Source organism: Sceloporus occidentalis, unplaced genomic scaffold, assembly GCF_023333645.1.
Source record: "Sceloporus occidentalis isolate IW3139 unplaced genomic scaffold, rSceOcc1.0.p SCAF_9, whole genome shotgun sequence".
In the NCBI taxonomy this organism is placed as follows: Eukaryota; Metazoa; Chordata; class Lepidosauria; order Squamata; family Phrynosomatidae; genus Sceloporus; species Sceloporus occidentalis.
This window is the reverse complement of record NW_028316989.1, coordinates 38,361,357-38,383,493: the sequence shown is the minus strand read 5'-3', so window position 1 is coordinate 38,383,493 and position 22,137 is coordinate 38,361,357. Positions and strand designations below refer to the sequence as shown.

The 22,137-nt window shown below is 39.5% G+C and overlaps 2 protein-coding genes across 5 annotated transcripts in view; both read left to right on the top strand.

The window, feature by feature from the left end:
* Nucleotides 1-1,803: 1,803 nt before the first annotated feature.
* PCLAF (PCNA clamp associated factor) lies at nucleotides 1,804-6,649 on the top strand. Its single transcript, XM_089538061.1, has 4 exons — nucleotides 1,804-1,939; nucleotides 3,693-3,770; nucleotides 5,258-5,419; nucleotides 6,248-6,649. Coding segments are annotated over exons 1-4 (294 nt in total). The 5' UTR covers nucleotides 1,804-1,887; the 3' UTR covers nucleotides 6,250-6,649.
* A 1,618-nt stretch (nucleotides 6,650-8,267) lies between these two features.
* Nucleotides 8,268-22,137, top strand: part of LOC149307306 (casein kinase I-like) — a 48,628-nt gene continuing 34,758 nt past the window's right edge. For 2 of the 4 annotated variants that reach the window (XM_089538860.1, XM_089538863.1), the window contains exons 1-2: nucleotides 8,268-8,370; nucleotides 16,971-17,363. In XM_089538860.1, coding sequence (XP_089394986.1) covers nucleotides 17,186-17,363 — 178 coding nt within the window. In that variant the 5' untranslated portion in view covers nucleotides 8,268-8,370; nucleotides 16,971-17,185. Of the gene's footprint in view, nucleotides 8,371-8,641; nucleotides 8,691-13,763; nucleotides 13,893-16,970; nucleotides 17,364-22,137 lie in introns of those variants that run through there. The other 2 variants (XM_089538861.1, XM_089538862.1) reach the window with 2 other exon arrangements.

The window sequence follows — 22,137 nt, the reverse complement described above, 5'->3', positions numbered from 1 at the left end:
GCTGGGTCTGCAAAGTCAATCAGCCTTTAACCACTTTAGGGCTATTGACTTAAATGGGTTGCAACTGGTTTTAAATCCAATTAGTTCAGCTGTATTTGGTTTTGAATGTAGCTGTTAATCTTTCCAGGAAGATAATGGTAAGCACTTAGGGTCTGTATTGTTGAAGCAGGGTTTCTATTCTTGTAACCATCAGGGGCACTTAAAAGGCAGGAATGGATATCTTTTGATAAAATGAAGAGTCCTGTGAATATGTCTTAAAGGCTAACAGGTTTGTTATAGTATGAGCTTTTGTGAACTGCAGCCTTTCAATCTAATGCATGATTAGATATTGACCAGAAGTTTAGGTATATGGCACACATGTTTGGGATTGGAATTTTAGTCTGTGTAATAGAGGAAAATTAAATTTATAAAGTAATTACAGTTGCATAAGCAACCCACAAGCTGTTAACACTAACATCAAGCCAAGTAACACATACAATGTGAAAAGAAACCCATTGAAAGCTCTGACTGGATCTTCCTAATTGATTGTAATTCAGATCCAAGGAAATAGACCAAGTCTAGGAATGCTTATGTAACAATTTATTTCGTACAGTTAGTCTCAAAGGTGCTACAAGATCCCTCTGCGTATTTATATTCCAGACAACGTCTCTCCGAATCCTACTGGCTTGCGTTTGCAGCCATTTCAAATGTCATATTTGTCCCAGTTAATTACGTGTCTTGTTTTACTTAAAGTGCATCTACACTGTAGAAATAACACCGTTTGATAGCACTTCAGCTGCTATGGCTCCATACTACAGAATCCTCAGCTATATAGTTTTGTGAGGCACCGGCACTTTTGGGCAGAGAAGGCAAAAGACCTGTTACGACTACAAATCCCAGGATTCCATTGGACAGAGCTACAGCACTTTGAGATGGTCTGAAACTGCATATTTGGACCTAAGGCTCCATCTGCACTGCCAAAATTAACTGCCATGGTTCAATGCCATGGAATTATAGGAATGGTTGTGTGTTGTGGCACCAGATCTCTGCCATGTTGGACTAAACTAGGGTTTGATTCCCAGCTTGGCTTTAACTTGGCTCAGAGCTAGGGAATCCTGGGAATTGTAGTTCGTTGTAGCACCAGAGCTCTCTGATAGAGAAGGCTCAGTGTCTCACAAAACTACGGTTCCCAGAATTCCCTAGCATATCGAGCCAAGGCAAGTTAAAGCCGCCTCAAACTGGATTATTTCTGCAGTGTGTTTTGGACCTTATTTAATTTATGTCCCACTCTCCCCTCAGAATTGGGAATCAAAGCTGGTTTTGGTGGAACCACACAGTGCCATGAAAAGAAGTTCCAAAGAAAGCACATTAAAGTAGAATTAAACTATTTAATGGTGGAGTTTCTGAGGGGAGTTGAAAACTTCATTTATGTCCCACTTTCTCCTCAGAACTGGACAAGTCACACTCTGACAGTATCCACACTGCAGAAATAACCTGGTTTGGCAGCGCTTTCTGGCTCTTTGCTATGGAATTCTGGGAGTTGGAGTTTGTTGTGGGGCCCAGAGGGCCCCACAACAAACTCCAACTCCCAGAATTCCATAGCAAAGAGCCAGAAAGCGCTGCCAAACCAGGTTATTTCTCTCGACCAATCAAAGAGGAGAAGAGGAATGACGCCTCAAGCCAAGCGGGAATAATAGCGGCGTTGGCATTGGCCTTGAACTCGCGCGGGCCGGCCTGTGATTGGTCAACCTGGCTCTCCGCTCGGGCCAATGGGAGCCGGGCGCGCGCGCGGGAAGGACAAAACTGCGGCTGGCTGTTTGAAAAGTCCGCTCGGGGCTCATTCGCGGGAGGAAGCCTCAGCGCGAGGTTGGTGCTGCTTTGCTCTGCTGGCGGCCGTTAGTTGCGGGGATGGTGCGGACGAAGGCGGACTGCGGCGGGACAGGAGGAGCCTACCGCAAAGGCAAGGCTAGGGACGCGGGACCCCGGGGAGGGCCTTCAGTCTTTGGCCTCATCCTCTGTAACTGTAATTAGGGAAGGGGGTCTTTAGGTCTTGGGAAGCTGGTTTGAGCGTTGGGATTGTGACGCTGCTGGAGAGCAGGGTTCGAATCCCGCCTCAGCCATGGGAAGTTATGGGGCGAGCCACACTCTCTCAGCCTCAGAGATGGCCATGGCAAAATGGCAAACCTGCCTCTGAAGAAAGTGGCCAAGGAAACACAATGATAGGAAGCCTTAGTGTTGCTATAAGGGCAAGTGATACTCTCTCAGCCTCAGAGATGGACATGGCAAACCCTCTTCGAAGAAACCTTGCTAAGGAAACCCCAGGATAGAGTTGCCCTAAGGGCAAGTCACACTGTCTCGGTTTCGTAGGGTGGCCATGGCAAACCTTGGAAGGCCATCTGTCAATGGAGATGCTTTGACTGAGAGTTCCTGCATGGCAGGATGTGGTTGGACTGGATGGCCCCCTCTGAAGAAACCTGCCAAGAAGACCCCATGATAGTTTGCCTTAGGGTCGCCCTAAGGGCAGGCAGGTCACACTCTCTCAGCCTCAGAGGATGGCCATGGCAAACCCCCTCTGAACAAATCTTGCCAAGAAAACCCCATGATAGCTTCGCCTTAAGGTCCCCAGAAACCTCTTGAAGGTACAGAACAAAGAGTGATTTAATGTTGTGGACATTGCCCTAGACTCCTTCAGAGGAAGAGGGATTTGTGAAGGAGGTGTTGTTGTTGTTGTTGTTTGTCTTCAAGTCCTTCCACACTTGAATCAGGACTACAGCTTGCGTAACAGCCACAAATGGTCTGACAAATGTTGAAGTGTCTACTATAGTATCCTAACTAGCTATAGTAGTCTCCCCATCCCATTTTCAAGTTTCTGGAAAGGGGGTTTGCCATGGATATCTTCTGAGGCTGAGAGAGTGTGACTTGTCCATGGTTTCCCAGTGCGTTTCATGGCTGAGCCGGGATTCGAACCCTGGTCTCCAGAGTCCTAGCCCAACACTCAAACCATTGCGCCTCCACACTGTCTCTGCAATACAGAACCAATGCAGTTTGACACTACTTTTAACTGTCATGGCTCAATACACCATGGAAGCCTGGAGTTGGTAGTTTTGGGAGCTGTTTTAGCCTTTCGGAGTGCTCTGGTGCTACAACAGTCCCAGGGTTACATAAGACAGAGCGGTGGTAATTAAAGTATTGTCAAACTGCATCAATTCTATAGTGTAGATGCATCCTTTTAGATGACAACTTAAATTGCTATATCAAATTCTGAGGTGTGTAGCACCATGTTTCGACGCCACTTTAACTGGAATTCTATGGAAGTCTGTACATTGTAGTTAGTTGTGCCACTAGAGCTCTGACAGAGAAGGCTAAATGCCTCACAGAACTATAATTCCCAGAAGTCCATAGCATTGAGTCGTGGCAATGTGGTGTCAAACTGGATTGTTTCTGCATTGTGGTTGCCACCAATGTTTACTAGGTTATACTAATATTACTATTAATAGTATACAGTACTGGTCAAAGACCGAATAAATTTTCTTACTATTATTACTACTATTAATAGCAGTACTAATGGTTAAAGTATTTAAAATTAACCTAGTTTTAATTTAAAACAATATTTTTTTCTTAAATGTTTTAAAAATCCAATTTAAAGAAATGATGTTGTAATCCCTGGTGTACACTGAATCTTTCTTAACCCTTTCCTTCTCTTGCAATGCCAGTTGTAGCTGCCCGGGCTCCACGGAAAGTGCTTGGCTCTGGTAGTGCTAATGTAAGTTCATCTCCTACATCACGGAAAGGTAAGTGTGTAGGCTGATAGGGCTTGATTCCTGGTTGGCATGATTATGTCTTAGGGTTGAAATATGAATAATGGGCATTATTTAATGGGATGACCATTTGGCCCTCCGTTTAGGTCTTCTGCTCTCAGAGGCCTCTGCCAGCATGGCCAATAATAGTAAGGGATTAAGGAAACTGAAGTCCAAAATATCTAGAATGCCAGGTGTTCTCTACTCCACCTTCTTATATTTATGGCAGTTCTTATTTTTGTTTATCTTTCTTTGTGCATAAACCATAGAAAGCCATAGAAAGAAACAAAAAACACACAAAAAAATCCATACAACAAAAAGGTACTGTAGTTGTTTTTTCATATTGAATGATGAACATTTACCAAGATGTGCTAAATTATAGAATCCTTTCTGAGATCTAGGGGAAATCCTACCAAAAGTAAGGTGCAACAGTATCTCAACTCGAAATTGGCTTTGGGTTGTGTTTGGAGAGGACTGTATTTACATAAACTAAGCAGGACTTGCTTTTTTGTAAGCATAATAGAACGTGGCAGGTAGCTATCATCATCTCCCTCCATTTATAGATGTGATAGTATGAAAAAAGCCTGTTTTTATTCTATCTTGAAGCGGTTTTTCTAGAAAAATTGGGATTATGGAACACTTTCTTTTAGAATTCTGCATAAAATGTTTAAGACAAAGTTTTATACATTTACTCGTCCTACATAATTTCTAACATCTTATGTACTGGGTAGACATTTACTGTATACGGCATCTTGCCTAAGTGTAGTTCTTAAGTTTGGGTGTCTTTTTCCTAGTTCTTTTTATGGGACCGAGTGCTGCGCTTCTGCTTGGCACTGTGGAGAACTACTCAGGACAAAACAGTTTGCTCTGTTTTACTAACATTATTGGGTTTTCCTGGTTGCGCTTTTGTCTGTTTTCTCAGACAAAATGAGGTTTCTTATAGTCCAAGTGTCCTTAAGGGTTCAGTCCTTCATAGCTCCATTCGTAACATTTTTTAAAAATAAAAAGTTAAATTTGTAATTACATTCTGACATAACCACACTTAATATACGAAATGTGGTAATTTTTAAAATCAAAATCCAAGTTATATATAACGCCTTTTAAAGTTCCCGTAGTAAATGAAGTAAGTTTCAATATGTCAGGAATGCTAATACGGAATTTTAAAATGATAGCTCCTTAAGCAAGATGCAGATCTGTGTTGTTCACTTGTTTAAAATAACCTTTGCCTGAGAAAAGCCAGTAGGCTTTTAAATGTAGTCTGATGTGTACCTCATAAAGGTTTTATATATTTATGTATTTATGTATTTATTTTACAGCTAACATGACTACCCTGTATTCTGATATCTCGTGCACTCAATTTCCTCTATATAAAATGTACATTTATGCGTGTATTTTTTTTTATTGGAAGCGTTCAAAATACTTTTGTGTTGTTGGCTTTTTGGCTTTTGGGGACCTGATGCACTCCTATCTTCCTTCTACAGCTGAGAGTAAATATGCTGGCGGCAATCCAGTGTGTGTGAGGCCGACACCGCCGTGGCAAAAAGGAATAGGCGAATTCTTCACACAGTCCCCAAAGCATTCAGAGAAGGAGAACCACAGTTCAGACGACGAAGCAGGATGCAGTGGAATAGGAACAAGTAGATGTAAGTAAGAAACGGGTATCATAGTGTTAGCCGCCATAATAATATTTTTGCAACGTGACATGGTTTGTTTTGCATTGATCACTGAAACTCTGGAGTGAAGACTAGCAGACCCACTTCAGATTTGGCCTTTGAACCCATACGTAGTTGTCTAGCCCTCTCAATTAGCTCTTGGTGTTGCAGATGTCATGGGAATGTCATTTAGTATAAAGCGAGCATTTGGAAGATTTGGTCAGGAGGCAGAGATGAGAAGTGCCCAATGTCAGGTTGTTATTATTATTTATTTATATAGTGCTGTAAATTTGCACAGCCCTGTACGTACAAACAATAAATAGATAAGAGTAAACCTGCCTGTGGCGTACAATCTAAGAAGGTTCGTTTCTGGAATCTCTGATGTAGCGGCATTTGAATCTTACTAAATCCTACTACTTGGAGAACTGTGCAGCTACTGGGCAGGATCGATTTCCGGCAAAGAGCGGAACCAAACAAGCGAATGTGGGCATTCTTCTATATGTGCCACTCCTGAGACATCTGGAGTGCTAGACTACTCCAGGGTTTTGAGCAGCTCCAGGGACATAGCCAGGATTTTGGGAAGGGAGGGGGGGGTCCAGACTAAGTGCCACCATTGTAATGGGGCTTGGGTGCGGTGGCACACACCATTCATTGTATCTAATGGAAGGGGGGTCCAGACCCCACAACCCCCCCCCCGGCTACGTCCCTGGCAGCTCCAAGGACTGCAAAGCAAAGGATAGCTGTTGCATTATCGCAGTACCAGCACAATGTGGGTTTGGACCACTCTTACTGACCTTCACATCATTTTTGCTTCTTCAGAGCGTGTTTCCTGCTTCCCTATTGCAGCACAAATCAGCTTCGGAAGATGACCAAACGGGACCCAGTCTCGCCTCTTTTGCTGGCGGACCTTGCCATGCTCCGTACCTTATAATGACATTGTGTATAACTCTGTATATATTCTGAATGTTTGCTTTGAATATAAAGGGCTTTACGAAAGTCCAGCTAGGCTGTTTTTTTGTACCAAATGACCCGAAACTTGAATGACTGTTTAAAGGGAATTGAAACCAGTATTTCCTAAGCGCTTAACTACCATAAGCATTGCAATGCTTGGTAAATCAGGAGTTTTATATTAAATGCTATTTACTTCTTTATGCACTTCCTTAAAATCTTGTGCCATATGACTGTTAATAAAAAAATGTTTGTTAAAAATAAATCAATATGTGTTTGTATTAACTGAATGTGTCCGGCTTTCCTTTTTGATCGCCAAATGAAATCCTATTGGAAATTTGAGAAGCTTGTATTGTAATTAATTTACAAATAGAATAATCCCTTTGTTCTTTAAATTGAAATACAGCTTGCCTTAGGCTACATCCACATTGCAGAAATGATCCAGTTTAGAGGACTAGCATGGCCTTAGAGGTCTTTAAACAGAGGCTGGATGGCCATCTGTCAAAGGAGGTGCTATGATGGAGAGTTCCTGCACGGCAGAATGGGGCTGGATTGAGATGGCCCTTTGATGGAGAGTTCCTGCACGGCAGAATAGGGTTGGACTGGATCAGGGCCCTTGCACTCTCTTCCAACTCTATGATACTTATGGTGTAGTGGTTTTAGTGATGGACTTCCGACTCCGGAGACTAGGGTTCAATTTCCCGCTTGGCCCTGTAAGCCTTTGGGTGACCCTGGGCAGGTCACACTCTCAGCCCCAGAGGAAAGCAATGGCAAACCCCTGAACAGACCTTCCCAAGAGAAGCCCACGATATGGATGTGAAGTCGAAGGCTTTCATGGCCGGCATCCATAGCTCTTTGTGGGGTTTTGGGGCTCTGTGGCCATGTTCTAGAAGAGTTTCTTCCTGATGTTTTGCCAGCATCTGTGGCTGGCGTCTTCAAAGAACATGGCCACAGAGCCCCAAAAACCATGACATGGATGATCCACATGCAAAGCAATGATCTTGTAAAGGAAAGAACATTGGTTAGCATGAGTGTTTTTCTCTTACTTAGGCAGTTCCCTGCAATGAGCGATCAAGGGAGCGTTTCTTTGTGTGCGCCAGTCTGCATTCATCCCAAACTATAAGTTGGCATTTCTGCAATGATAGTAATAATAACAATAATAATAATAATAGGATTTATTTATATGCCGCCCAATCGCTGGGAATCTGGGCGGATTACAACAGAAGGGATAACAGACGGTTCCCTGCCCTCAGGCTTACGATCTAAAAAGACACGACACAAAAGGAGAAGGGAATGGTATTTGGGGGGGGGATACTTTATAAATGTTAATAATAATAATAGGATTTGTTTCTATGCCGCCCCTCTACAAGATGCAAAGGTTTAACAACATGTATCCCCAAACCCTCGATCCCCTTCCCATAGAATACAATTAAACGATACAAGAGTTAATGAATTGCATGTTCAATGGCAATTATATATCTATATATATCTATATGTCTATATATCTACATATATATATATATATGTGTGTGTGTGTGTATTTTAGATTTTGGAAATGGCTGCGTCCACACTGGAGGAATGACCCGCTTTTGGCCCCGCTTTAACTCTCTTCCGCCTCGAGGGTCTGGGAGTCTGAAAAGCTCCACAGCCTGGAGCCGGAGAAGCGTTAAAGCGGCGCCCAAACCGGGTTATTTCTGCCCTACGGACGCAGGCCAAGGAGGGCCCAATCCCAACCCACTTCCTCTTAGCAACCGAACGCGGTTGCTAAGGAGCGTTCGCGGAGGCCGCGACCCGGAAGCAGTTCTGTGAGGGCGCCTGGGTTCGCCTGGCGTCTCGCTGATAGGGCGCTGTTCTAGCGGAGGGGCGTGTCCTCGGGGAAGGACTTCCGGGTCGGCGTCGGAGCGCTTGGCGAAGGAAGGAAGGAGGGGGCAGTGGCCCCGGGTTGGCGCCCCCTCCTCCGGTCCTTCAGGGAGAAGGCGCTGCCCCTCAGGACGGTAGGGCGCGCCGCCTCCGCCGAGGGCTTTGGGCCTCCGCGGCTTCCGTCCCCTGGCGCCCCTCGGCCGGGCTTTGTTTGTCTGGGTTCTCCTGAGGGAAGGAGGCCGAAGGGAGCGCCTCGGGTTTTCATAGGGTTGCATGCCTTCCTCCTTCCTCCCTTCCTTCTTCCTTCGGCGCCGCCGCCGGCGGGACACGGGTTCGGTGTGTTCGTGTGAATGGAGGAGATGGCTGTTGCCCCTCTGCGGGGCTGCAAAGGGAGGAGGAAGGGAAGGGGCTCTGGCTTTCGCCTCACAATGGAACTCCTTTGTCTTCTTTAGCGGTTTGGCTCATTTATTATGATCTATTAGTAGTAGTAGTAGTAGTATTTTAATTTTATATATATATATATATATATATATATATATTCTGTTTACATATGTATATACAATATATATATATATATGTCTATGTTATGTATATTATATATATATTATGTGTATATATATAACTTATATTATGTATAATATATATTATATATAATTTATTTTATATATAATATATACATATATATGTATAAAATAAATATACTTAATATATATATATAAAATGTACATAATATATATAATATTTTATGTATATCATATATATATATAAATTATATATTATGTATTTTTTATATAAAGAATATTTATTATATATATATTTATTTTAACCTTTATTTATAAAGCGCTGTATATTTACACAGCGCTGTAGATACAATCTTTTTAATTGGATGGTCCCCTGCCCTCAGACTTACAATCTAAATATATATATAAATATTCTTTATATATATATATATATATATATATATATATAATGTACATAATATATATAATATTTTATGTATATCATGTATATATGTTATGTATATTATATATATATGTAGGTATATGTAGATATTATACACACACACACACATATATATATATATTATATTTATTTATCTCCCCAAAATTTGGGCTCAGGACGCCTTGCAATTTTTTTTAAAAAAACAGTAGAGTTAAAACATACAACAATAATAACATTAAAACAGAATTTCTATATTTTGTTATTGTTATTATATTTGTTTATATCCCGTCCTTCTCCCAGAATTGGGACTCAGGACGGATTGCAGTATAAAAAACCCAAATAAACAAAATGGTACAATTAAAACGTTAAAAAAAAGTATGTGAAAAGGGAATTACTGTATTTATTATTACTATTATTATATTTATTGTATTTATTTGTATTCTTCTCTTCTCCCGAAATTGGGACTCAGGGCGGCTTACAATATGAAAGAACAGTAGGTCTTAGCCAACAAGGAGGGGCCGTTCTGATCTCTATTTATTCCTCAGTTTCAATAAACCAATCATATATAATACATATTAATATTAGATATAATATATAAATATAGCATATGCAGTACATATATAATTACATGTATCTATCATATATAACATCTCTATCTATATATTATATCATATATATTTATCCATGTATATATACTTATGCTTATATTGTAAGTTTGTTTTATCTATATGCCAGCCCTGTATTAAAATTGACTTTTCAATTGCTTTATGGCCTGAAGGTCAATAGACTGTAATAAAGGCTTCGAGTGACATATTTGTTTACATAGAATCATAGAATCGTAGAGTTGGAAGAGACCCCAAGAAGGGCCCTGATCCAGTCCAACACCATTCTGCCATGCAGGAACTCTCAATCAAAGCATCTCTGACAGATGGCCATCCAGCCTCTGCTTAAAGACCTCCAAGGAAGGAGACTCTACTACACTCTGAGGAAGGAGTTTGTTCCACTGTCAGGAAGGTCCTCCTAATGTTGAGGTGGAATCTCTTTTCCTATAGTTTGAGTCCTTTGCTCCTTGTCCTGTTCTCTGGAGTAGCAGAAAACAAGCTTGCTCCCTCCTCAATATGACATCCTTTCAAATATTTGAACAGGGCTATCATATCACCTCTTAACCTTCTCTTCTCCAGGCTAAACATCCCAAGCTCTCTAAGGCGTTCCTCATAGGGCATGGTTTCCAGGCCCTTCACCATTTTAATTGCCCTCCTTTGGACACATGGCTCCAGTTTCTCCACATCCTTTGTAAATTTTGATGCCCAGAACTGGACACAGTATTCCAAGTGGGACCTGACCAGAGCAGAATAGAGTGGCACTATTACTTCTCTTCATCTAGACACTATACTTTTATTGATGCAGCCTAAAATCGCATTGGCCTTGTTAGCTGCCGCATCACACTGTTGACTCATGTTCAACTTATTGTCTACTTGGACTCCTAGATCCCTTTCACACGTAGTTTCATTCAGCCATGTGTCTCCCATCCTATATCTGTGCATTTCATTTTTCTGCCCTAAGTGCAGTACCTTACATTTCTCTGTGTTGAATTTCATTTTGTTAGCTTTGGCCCAGCTTTCTAGTCTATTCAGATCATTTTGAATGTTGATCCTGTCCTCTGGAGTATTAGCTACTCCCCCTAATTTGGTGTCATCTGCAAATTTGATAAGTATGCTCCCAATTCTGTCATCCAAGTCATTGATAAAGATGTTGAATAGCACTGGGCCCAGGACAGAGCCCTGTGGGACCCCAATGGTCACTTCTCTCCAGGATGAAAAGGAGCCATTGTTGAGCACCCTTTGGGTTCAGCCAGTCAACCAATTACAGATCCATTTAACAGTTCCTTTGTCTAGCCCACATTTTACAAGCTTGTTTGCAAGAATGTCATGGGGAACCTTGTCAAAGGCCTTACTGATACCAAGATAAACTATATCCATAGCATTCCCTTCATCTAACAAGCTGGTAATTTTATCAAAGAAAGAGAAAAGATTTGTCTGGAATGACTTGTTTCTCTGAAACCTGCTTTCCCCCCGAAATGAGCATTCCAAGCAGCTCACAGTTTTCCCAAAGTTGGGATCCAAAGTGGCTCACAGACTCTGGTTCTTTCATTCATCCATTCTTGTATATCTTGCATTTCTCCCAGTATGGGACCCATACTAAAGGGCTATTCCTTTTGGGAAGCCAGGCCAAGCAATGCCAGAGTGAGGATGCAGCTTCAATGAAAGCATTGGAAGTTTTCTGCTTCCTTTCTAACCTGGACCTTTTTCGTGTTTTATGCTTTGTTTCCAAGCCTTCTTGACTCAGTCTATAAACTGCAGCAATTTATTATTATGGTCTGTATTTGAAAGTCCAAACAGAGGCTAATCTTTTGCTGATCACTGGCTACCTTCAGTGCTTTATTGCCTGCGGAACTGGAGGAGAATTGGACATTACCTGTATGAAGAAAAGCAATTTATTGTTAGAGTTATATTATCTTGTCATGTTTGTTTTTATTTGTTATTGATTTAGAATATTTATGCCCCCATTCTTCAGCCACAGAGACTTTCACAACAGTTTACAGAGAGTTAATTTGACAGTTCCCTGCCCTCAGGCTTACAGTATAAAAAGACATGACCCAGAAGGAGAAGTTGGACTTAATTTATTTAGTATGTATCCCAACTGAAACAGCCAAGTTTACAAGACAGATGAAATAGACATGTTGGTGGATGTAGTAATATGCATTTCAGGTAATTATAAGCATATGCTGAGTTTACTGTACTACCCTCCCAAGTTAGATTTGGACTGTGTTTTAGGGGACTTTCCCAAATTGTGCATTATCCTGTAGGTGTTCCCATGCTTCAAGAGACACTCTGTGTGTGTGTGTGTGTGTGTGTATATATATATATATATAGAGAGAGAGAGAGAGAGAGAGTGTGTATCTGTGTGTGTAGAGAGCCCCTACTCCTTCTCTAGTGTCATTTAACTTGTTTTGTATTTCAATAGCATATGAGTGATTCCTATGTGTTGTACATGATGTTCCATGCACACAGCACTGCTAGTGTATCTTGATGATATTGCTAGATGTTTTGTTCCCTACCCTTGTGTGTGCCTTATCAGTCTGTACTATTGGACGCTGCTTTACTGTTTTTTTACCTGTTGACATATGGAAAAAGAGCAAACTTCAGAAATATGGGCAAGAGATAGGTGTTAGCAGTTCTTATTCCAGTCTGGTGTTAAGCATGCTTGTGAGGATAGAAGCTCAGTTTATTGCAGCATAATGTGATTAAATGCTTTTAAGCCGGCCGAATAAGAAATGTTATGCTGGAACTAGGGAAATGATCCAGTACTGTGGGCTTCATTAAATACATATTAATTACTGTGCCCAGTTTGATAGGAGTGTGTGTTTATAAAGCTGGTCATAGCATGGGTTCTAAGAAAACACCTTTGTCCATATACACCTGTTTGGGATTTTGATTTGAGCTGTGTATCTGTATGCAAGAAGAGAAAATAACAAGGGACCATAATTTAGCCTCATTTTGAGGTGGCTAGCTCCCTTAATTGGAATGGACAGTCTATGGGAAAGCCCTAACACAACCAGAAACAATGTAATGTTTGCTTTAGCAGTATGTTTAGATATCTTGGACAACTGGAATTACACAGTTTGCATTATACAGTGGGTCCCTGTTAACTGCTGGGTTTTGGTTCCAGAATCTCCCACGGATAACAAAATCCTTGTATGCTCAAGTCCCATTAAGTTATAATGGTTTAGCAAAATGGTAGCCCTTATATAAAATGACAAAATCAAGGTTGATTTTTTGGAATTTGTATATTTTAAAAAATATTTTCAAGCCACGGATGCTTGAATCCGTGGATAAAAAATCCAGGGATAAGGAGGGCCAACTGTACTTTAGATGTTAGCATATTGTGGTCTGATATTTTGTTAACGGTCTTCAGCTTTATTGGAATCTGTGTTAGGCATAATATTAATTAAAATATGCTTTGGCTTATGAGGGGAAAGAGCATCGCTATGCTCCTCTTTGTTGAAAACTTTAATAAATATGAGCAAGGCCTTGTTTAGCTGTTGATCTCTGCGTTGCACAGAAGTGACTGAGGAACACTAACCTGTTGTAGTAGAAACAAGCTCATTAGCAAGACAGGTGAGGAAGAAAAGGAACCAGTTAACATAAATATTAAGTGAAGTTATTCTAACCCGTGACATATGGGTATAGCAGAATGTAACGCTGTACAATCCTATTTCCAACTCCTTCACTATCAGAGTTGGGCTCTTCCTGGAGCCACCGACTTGTTCAGTTTCTCAGTGCTGATGCGTGGGCACAACTGTGAGCTGCTTCCATGGAAACTACATTGAGCTGTTGACTGATCTGCAAATAGGTAGTTAAACTATGCAGATTTATTCAGATAGATACAGACACATATACATATCAATATATGTATGTACATTGGTAGCTTGGTAGTGTTGGGTGACAACTTTTGCTTTCTCATGCAGTTTTCACAGTAAAGTCCTACTGGTAATTTAAACCACAAACTTCTCTTCTGTTTGGAGTCTCTAGTTCAGTAGACCGATAATGGAACCCAAATAACACCCGTCGTTCTTAAAGCATCATCATCATTGTTATCGTCATCTGCACTTCATTAAATATAATAATCCAGTTTCATTGGGGCTATATTGCAGGTAAACAATCAAGGATATTAATCTCATTTCCAAGAAATGTTCTTTTGGGGGTCATTTTAATAGTTTTCCATTACACAATGAGAGTAGGAGGAGTGCCATTGGTAGGGGCCTCTTGGACTCAGTGAATGTTTCTTACAGGGTTTCTTCTGCATTATTAGATGAACGTTTGAATGTCTAAATGGCCTTGTACATTATCCCAGCTAAGAGTTAAATAGTAATATTGTGCAGAGCCGGAGTTATGTGGCAAAAGTGTAATTAATTCCAAGAAGAAGGATATGACTCTTCTACTTGCATCTCTTCCAATATGGCAATACATGTTAATATTTACATCTCTTTTCATGCAAGCTAAATGAGTGATATGCTATATTAATAGTCACAATGCTTTGCATTCATGGATTTTTTTCCTCATGGGATCTACAAACACTGGGTCATTCCCATGTAATTTCAAACACCCACCTGATTTATCATTGCTCAAAATGGGAATGTGATAAATACATTCTACCAGAATAAGTCTTTTTCAGAAGTGTTGTACTGTACTAAAGTGAGTTGTTTTAAGATTGCCGTGTTTGTGACATTTTCAGGCCTCATTATGTGAACACTATCTGATCTTTTATGTTGTTGTTACAGCATCAGTACCTACAAAGTAACTTTCTTCAAAGGTTTACACTACTACCAGGAATATTTTAGCAGGAGTGCAGTTAGTGCTTCAAACATTTTAATGTTTAAGTATTTTATCATATATTTAGAAACCTTTAGGTACAAAATCTAGTTTTTTGTCATGCGTCATGTCCTTACAGTTTATCCAAAGAATATTGAATATCTTAAGTAATTATTGTTGTAATTGGGGAGCCTTGCTTGGAAGTGCAGAAATGTTTTGCCATCTTTATTTTATGTTATGTTGATTGAAAGATTTTCAATCCACCTTTCAGTTCCCAGTGCCTTCACAGAGCTGTGTATAGAAAATCCTACACAAGACATAGTATGGTATAAAGCCATATTACATTACTTGTGAGTTGTCATTTTTAGGGAATGTTTTCAAAGCACTGAGGTAATAATGCACACTGAAAAAAAATTCTAAGAGTTCAATTAGACAACAGCAATAATAGAGCCACCCATTTCCTTTTTGACAAGCGAAAAATAAGTTTTGCTCAGGAAAACACAACTTTTCCAGCCCCCAAAGGCCTAATCTTCTTTTTAACTGAACTTGATTAAAGCAGTTAAGCTGTTTGGTATGATTTGAAGGGGAATTTCTAATGATTGTGCACTAACTTGAACTTACTGATCTGGAAGTTAATAGTTTAGTTTTCTTCTCTCTGTCTACTTTTGTCTACCCTAAATGTAAGCAGAAATAGCTCTGATCCACAGATCAGAAACAGGAGCAAAAATGGAGGGCCAACTGTATATAAATTATATATGTGTGTGTGTGTGTGTGTACATATAATTCATATACAGTTGGCCCTCCATTTTTGCTCCATTCTGGACCCCCCCTGTGAACATGGAGGCTCGCACTTATTCAAGCCCCATAGGTGCACCATTATAAATAGCGGAGGTCGCCTCTCTGTGCATATTCAAGGATGTGGATCTCAGTGTCTAGGATCTTCTCTTTGTACCACTCTTTCCATGTAAGATGATTCAAGGAAGTTGCACAGTCAATGTAAGATTTTTGCCCAGTCTATGGCAGAGTGTAGCATGCAGTTTACTGTAAGTGCTCAGCAGATTTTTATTTGTCTGGGAAGACTCCAGAGGACTTCCAAACCTGTCCATTAATTATATACTGGTTACTTTTATCTGAAAAATGGAAGCACCTATATCAAGTGTGAATATGTTTTATCTTCCTAATGACTGTGGTTGTGCTCCTTGAATACATTTGAATTTCATTATGTTATCACAGCCACCTATGTTCTATGAGTCTTTCACATTCTAGGATGATGCAACCGTTCATTGTTAACTAATCAGTTAGCTTTTATAAGGATATGTAGCTGGGAATGTAAGATTTTTCTTTTACTTAAACACCAAAATGCTTTCGTACCTATCCTTTCTGAGGTAACTATGACCAAATAATTAAGTTAGCAGTCATAGGCCAATCTAATAAAGCTTAGTTTAGCTGCCATAGGAATGCAGAAAGTGTGGGTAATAGCGTTGTTTTAAATCTACATGAAATTAGGTCATCAGCCTTTCAGCATCTTTGTGTTACCTATTTTGATATTACTTTTTCCTCTAGACAAAAACAAAGCAAACTCTTAGGGGTATATTTATGCTTTATTTTTTTAAAGTCTGTTTTATTCTGTGCCTTTTAAATGACATGTTGCCATTTCCTTTGGCTGACAGGTATATATGGTGTTTACAGCAACACTATTTTATACAAGGTCAGTAAATTTGTCTGCCTAGTCCAGTACTGTCTATTCTGACTGGCAAGTGGCTCTCTTTCCAAATGAGATCATAAAGCCACCCTTTACTTCATATGTTGCAACATCCACAGATGGACTAGGCAGTAAAATCCCAACTGATAGGTGAGCTTGAATTATGTATATCCTATATTTAAATTAGGTTTTTCTCAACCTGTTTGAGTTTGGACATCTAAAGCTATCCATAGCCCCGTTGCCAGCACTACCTGGTTCCACAACAGTAATCTCTTAGGTGAGCATGTCAAGATTCTCATGAACACTACAATGCAACCAACTCGCATACACAAAAATGTGTTGATCTGTGTTCTAGCACATTAACTGGCAATAGCTTTTTCTAGCAAGAGTGAAGCCTCCTTGCCGTGTCTCTAGAGATGTAAACTTTTCCAAACATTTATGTGCGTTTCCTTGGTGTTTTGTAAACAATAAACATATATTCAGGTGATAATTGTAATATTGGGTATTTCCTTATCAGTAACAAATGTTACTACTTTAGAAGCAAAAAATGTATTATGTATAACTTAGCATTACAAAAAGTTATATCGGAACTGGTGAACCCATTGAAAATGCTCACTCTGAAAAAGTTGGCATTGTGTTATATTTTAGCGAGGAGCCTGTTCTTTTATAAATATGATATTGGTCTTACTGTTGCTTTTGTCCTCCCTTTCTTTTGTAGGTTGTCTGAGACTTTCCTCTATCTCGTGGAGGGCTGTGACATCATCAATTGAATGTCCTTTGCTGGTACCTGAACAACCTGGATATGTTGCCAAAATATCTCCAAATGGTTTTATAGTTTGAACCAATGATCCTTCTGGATGTATATTTCTCTCTTCAAGAATTAAGTGCAAAGTCCAAATCCTGATTTCTGGCAGATATTTTTATTTTAAGAACATGGACCATCTTACTAGGGAGAAAGATGATAGGAGAACATCAAAAGCAAATCCAGGAAGAAGTACACATAGTTCCCGGGCATCAAGTTCATCTTCAGCTACTGGTGTTCTTATGGTTGGGCCGAATTTCAGAGTTGGCAAGAAGATAGGCTGTGGAAATTTTGGGGAGCTCAGACTAGGTAAGACCACAATCCTACCACTGGTTTGCACCTATGGTTCAACTGTTTTAGTCGGTTGCTTTAAAACCTTCCAGTCAACTTAGAAAGTTGTCACCCAAGAGGAAAGAGGCTGGTAGCCTGAAAATATTTGGGAACCACTGATACAGAGTATGCACACTTACGTAGTGCCAACACCCTCCTAACGCACCCCTGCTTCCCCCTTTTCCCTAACCCCCTCCCTGGACCTTTCCACTGTCTCCAGATGGCATGGTACTGCGTACCTTGGAAATCATTGAGGGCTCAGTCTGAATTGGTATAAGAAAGATTTTGCATTTATAAACCATGGCAACTTCAGAAATGCATTTGTGGATGGTTACATGTAATTGTTTTGCTTCTTCACAAAACTCTTAGGAGATCTAAAGATCTAATGCATGGGTTGACAAAATACAGCTGTTCAGATACTGTTAGACAGCAACTTCTATTTCCCCTAGCTAGCATAGTCTGTGGTGAGAGATGCTGAGATTTGCAGCCCAAAAATACTGGGGGAGGGCATATTTTACCTACCCCTGGTTTAGGGGATACAGACTTGCATGTTGGAGGTCTGGGTTCAAGTCACAGCATTCCCTTTGAGTAAACGGCTACTTTGCGACCTTCATTCTTTAACTGGAAAATTGGAATAATGGTGACCTGCCTCAGAAAGTTGTTTTGAGGGTACACAGTAAAGGCAGTGGAACCACTTGACAGTTAAAAGGCTATGCAAGTTATAATATTTGCAATTGTATCTGAAATGTTTAAATAAGCATATTCTTACTACTTTGTGATCAGTGTAATTTCTATGGAAAATAATATACCTCTTTCCCCTTTTTAATAAAATGTGTAATTAACATATGATAGATTCATAAAATGAACAGTTGAAATACTAAGCTCATTGTGTATATTTCTTCCAAAAGCTGAGAAACAGCTATATGTGTTAACATCACCAAGAAGTGTATATCTATATTGAAAGCAGTATATAATCTTAGTTTAGTGTACTTTATCATCTGTTGCTTCTGTCTAATATGGCTTCTTTTAGCTGAACATTTGGTAAGGCTGAAATTTGCTCAGCAGGCAATATATTCAGGCATCTACTGTTGCAACTAAGGCCATGTTAGCTTTAAAGAAGAAGGCAAACATTCAGAATCTGTGGACACTGAGGGCTATACTCTCACGTTCGATAACAGTTCAGGTTATTAACAATTCGGTGAAGTGAATTAAGAGAAGCTGGTATCACTGAAGGAAGCTTGCTGCAACAGGCTTCCAAAATAGTACACATGGCAATACAGAAGCCCTTTTCAAGTAACCATTTCATAGAGGGCAGAAGGGCAGATGAGCGTATTCAGGGAGATAACAAGTGTCCTGTTTGCCTTGCCCCCCAAAGTGACTTGTTTGTCATGTTTGAAATATAACAGACTTTGTAACCATTATTGGGTATTTTTTTCCAAGATACTAAAATGACATTTTCTTGAGTTCAGTGTTCTTTCAAATATATGGACAGTGACAGCTATTTTTAGCCATTGGCTTTGGCCTTTTAAATTCATGCGATGGCTCATTTGAAGATCCTTGAATGAACTGGCTTTGACTACTGGATCACAGGTGACCCTGAACATGTCACTATTTGTGTTAAAATATGTATCGGAAATAAGAATTATTTATTCAAGCTATCATTAATGCTTTACACATTCTTAAATCAGTGTCCCAATTAATTATAATCCTTTTCTAAAAAAAAAAACTACTGTTTTTCCTCAAATCTGCTAAGGTTTTTGTTCAGTTTGATTTCTAGCCATTCTTATCCCCCCTCATCTTCATAAAAATCTCATTTTATCAACCCTAGTCAATGTAACCCTTAAAAATATAAACTAGAATAAAAGTAGAATATAAAGGTATTACAGTATAAAGCACCAGTATTCTCTTACTATGTAATGCAGATTTAACCTAGCAATCATCTTAGAAGCACAGTCTTCAACCTTGAAAATCATTTTTTGGATATACAGTTTTTTAATGAACTATCTTCAGTTCCTATGTGAAAAGGAGAAAAGTCTCCATACAATCCCCAAATTATTTGTTAAGGAATGACTGAAATGATGGGTTGCATGAAGCCTTGCTTTGCATTCTGTTTGTACATATGATGCACATTTGATTTTCTACCCCTTTGCAGCAGGTAAAGCATAAAGATGGGCTCTTCATTAACTACATTCTCTTTTCAGTTTCCATTACAGTGGATTTATGTATGGATGAGTTTTTCACTTCCATTGTTGTTATATGCCCTCAAGCTGACACACATCCTCATGATTCTTGGCAAGATTTATTCAGAGGATAGTTTGAGATTGCCATTCTCTTTAGGCTGATGAAATGGGACTTGCCCATAGTAAGCCATTGGGTTTCCATGACTGAGAGGAGATTCAGACCTTGGTCTCCCAAAGTCTTTGCCCAACACTCAGCCCACGTACTCTCTGTTCTCTTTCCATTTCCATATAGGACATTAGTTTTGTTTCCTTATTGCAGATTTTCTCTGTTAAAACTATTTTGAAACCTATTTTTTAAGTAAATCATGCAATGTTTTCAGTCAATGCACTTTGTAATTTGAAGTAGCCACAACGCTTTACTTCATTTGCAATAAATTCCCAGACAAATCTTTAAATCTGTTTTTTACAAACAAATTTTCTAAACATGAAAATTTCCAGTTGCAACAAGTACAACTGAATATTGGGATTGTGCTATTGTGAGACTCAGAAGGAATGTACTGTGACTATTGTTTTAATAATCTGTAACATTTCTTTGTTTTTTTAATAGCCTATCTTTGCTTCAAAAATACTTCAGAACTTGTGACATCTGTGCTAATTTACAGAGGGACATTCAGGGTTTCTTGCCCATAAAACAGTTTACCTGTTAAAACAGTTGCCTTCCCGAAGCTTGTAGCTCGTTGTTTACATTGTAAACATTGGTCTGAAATACATAGCCGGAGCAGCAGGAGCTATGGCAGGAAAGTGACATGTAGGAGCAGAATTAAGCACAATTATTGCTTACTTCTTTCCTCATCTCTAAAGTTATTTCCAATTGACAGGAAGAAGTGTGGGCAAAGAGATGCATAGTTCAGATCTTAATTGCATAGGATTCTAGCAAGAATTAACAGTTTATATATTTGATAAAAAAAGACAGCATTTTTGTTTAGTTTCATGTTCCAGTGTTTTGTGAGAATGAATAGGGCTAAGCATCTTGCGATAAACCAAACTGAGATTTTGTAGGATACTCAGGTCTAAGGATTCAATTCCAGTCTGTTCAAAAACGTGATCCTGGTTAATTGAATGGTGGTATACATAGAGATCCAATGTGGTGTAACATTTTGAGTGCTGGACTCTGGAGACTGCGGTTCAAATCAGTGCTCAGGCATTTCTGGGGCAGGGGTGTCATGGTATACTTCTGAGCACGATTCATGTCACAGGACAGCATTAAGAGGCCATTTTTGGCTGTGGTCAGACAGAATCTGCCTGGCAAAAAGCCTCCCCAGATAAGGAGAGGGATGGAGATGAACCACATGAGCTCCATTAACCTCACTCCCTTCTTGAAGATTGTATAAACTGCTGTGACTGAGGTGTGCCCTGCACTACCATCCTGCTGAGCTGCTTGGACACAGCAGTATTACCTAAACAGACACTAAGCTCACAAAGCCTCACTTCCTTAATGCTTCTGGGCTAACTTTGGACTTTATAGAAAAAAGACTATCAGTCTTGCTATGATATTTACCTTTTGGTGGTGTCCTGATTCTGTTTTAACAAGAAAGAAGTAAAGAGAGAAAATGGGGAAGAAGAAGCTGTTCTCAGCATGAGTTTGAAATTCAGAAAAGTCTGCATAAGGAGGTTACGAAAGATAACTGAAGGGGAAACTAATTTTATTTTTATAAGAAAGAAATAAGAAAAACAATTCTTACTGTAGGAAAGAGATATAATATAAAGGACCTGCTGACATGATCTCAGCGCTACAGAGACTCAAGAGGACTGAATACAGTGTAGTAAAAGCTATAAATAGGAACTAACACTGAATGTTATATGAATGCAGTGGTTCCCAAACTTTGGCCCATCATTCCCAGCCAGTTGGTGAACAGTTAGGAATTCTGGGAGCTGAAGTCCAAAACATCTGGAGAGCCTAAGTTTGGGGACCACTGGACTAATGCTGGCATCTAGTGGACATTTTGAAGAATGCAGCCAAAGAAACTTTTATGATGAAATACTGCCAAGAACTACAGATTCATCCGGAGAGTGAAGATGATGATGTGGTTTTGGGTGCTGTAGGTGAGGATTCTTCTGACCAGCCCACTTGACCATTGATTACAAATTTCTTACAGCCGCCACGATTGCATTTTGTAGAGAGGCGGGATATAAATAAATTTTATTAGTATTATTATTACTATTAATAGAGTCAACAATCGACATTGTTGACTCTATTAATAGTAATAATAATACTAATAGGAACATTAGTATTATTACTATTATAATAGTAATAATAATACTAATAGGAACATATTTCATTATTTGAAAAAAACTTAATTAGGACATAATTTGCTTGCAAGAAAGACATATTGCAAAAAAGGCTATCAAGTATTTGGTTTATTAAATATTAAATCAAAAATTAATTTTGTCTGGACCCAAGAAGAAAAATTGAGTTTTAGGTCCAGAATTGGTATTGTTTGATGAGAAAAGTAGGTTTGTGGATGTCCAAATTGATATACAAGGAGTAAAGACTTTGTTTGTGGGGCTGTACA